Source organism: Penaeus monodon, chromosome 28, assembly GCF_015228065.2.
Source record: "Penaeus monodon isolate SGIC_2016 chromosome 28, NSTDA_Pmon_1, whole genome shotgun sequence".
In the NCBI taxonomy this organism is placed as follows: Eukaryota; Metazoa; Arthropoda; class Malacostraca; order Decapoda; family Penaeidae; genus Penaeus; species Penaeus monodon.
Window position 1 is genome coordinate 34,754,753 of NC_051413.1, and position 997 is coordinate 34,755,749.

At 41.1% G+C, this 997-nt stretch overlaps 1 protein-coding gene across 1 annotated transcript in view; it reads left to right on the plus strand.

Annotated features, from left to right (window-relative positions):
* LOC119591544 (lysosomal-trafficking regulator-like) overlaps nt 1-997 on the plus strand; it is a gene marked incomplete in the record, with an annotated part of 91,173 nt that overhangs the window by 87,978 nt on the left and 2,198 nt on the right. The window contains 3 exon segments of the mRNA XM_037940294.1: nt 37-172; nt 345-497; nt 686-893. Coding sequence (XP_037796222.1) covers nt 37-172; nt 345-497; nt 686-893 — 497 coding nt within the window.

Below are 997 nucleotides of genomic sequence, written 5' to 3' on the forward strand. Positions count from 1 at the left end.
GATAACTTTCTAACTCCTAATTCTTTTTCACAATAGGTTTGTACTTGTACACCGTGCTGCCCTGGAGTCACCATATGTGACTCAGAACCTTCACCACTGGATTGATCTTGTGTTCGGTCACAAACAGACTGGCCGTGCAGCTGTTGAAGCAATCAACGTCTTTCATCCTGCTGTAGGTGGACTTTGTTTGCTAGCACATTACTAATAATTTGGCTTTGATTTTTTGGGTTTTGCTTGTTATTGAATACTGTAGTTGTAAGTCTGTTTTGAAAGGACTGCAAAGTTTTAAGTTAATGATTTATGATTATTATAGGAAGAATAATAAATGGTTTCACCTGACACAGACATATTTTGGGTATGACGTTGAGAGTGGTGGAGACGAAATAGGCCGAGAAGCGAGGAAAGCAATGATCAAAACATATGGGCAGACTCCTCAGCAGTTGTTTAGCCACCCACACCCGCCAGTCAGTAATGCTGGATTTGCACAAAACCCCCAGGTTTGTAACTAACACATGCCTCTTTTTTTATTATGCTTTATTTTTATAGCATCTGTTATTTGTTTTAATCTTATCTCAGTATTTACTTAAGGTAATGTCTCAGTAGTATGATTCATGACCATGTGATTGATTTGCATTTTGTGACTGGAGGCATTTTGGAGATCAGAAATATTGACTGTCTTTACCAGGCACCAGAAGTCCTACATGAAGTGCGAGGGCTTCGTTGGGGTTCGTATGCTGGTTCACCTGCAGACGATCGACCCATTCTGGCATTGGTGCAGTTACTCAAAACACCAGCTGCCTGTGTCACCAGTATATCAGGAACAGAGTTGCTGCTGATGCCTCCACACACCCACCTTGTCACAGCTGGAGTGGAGAAAGGACTTATTTGGGCAGGTGAGGTCATTTCAGATTTGAGACACTAATTGCTGTGGTAATCTTCATAACAAAAGGTTTCAGATTGTGAACAAGCAGTGTGTGTATATATATGTGTGTATGTG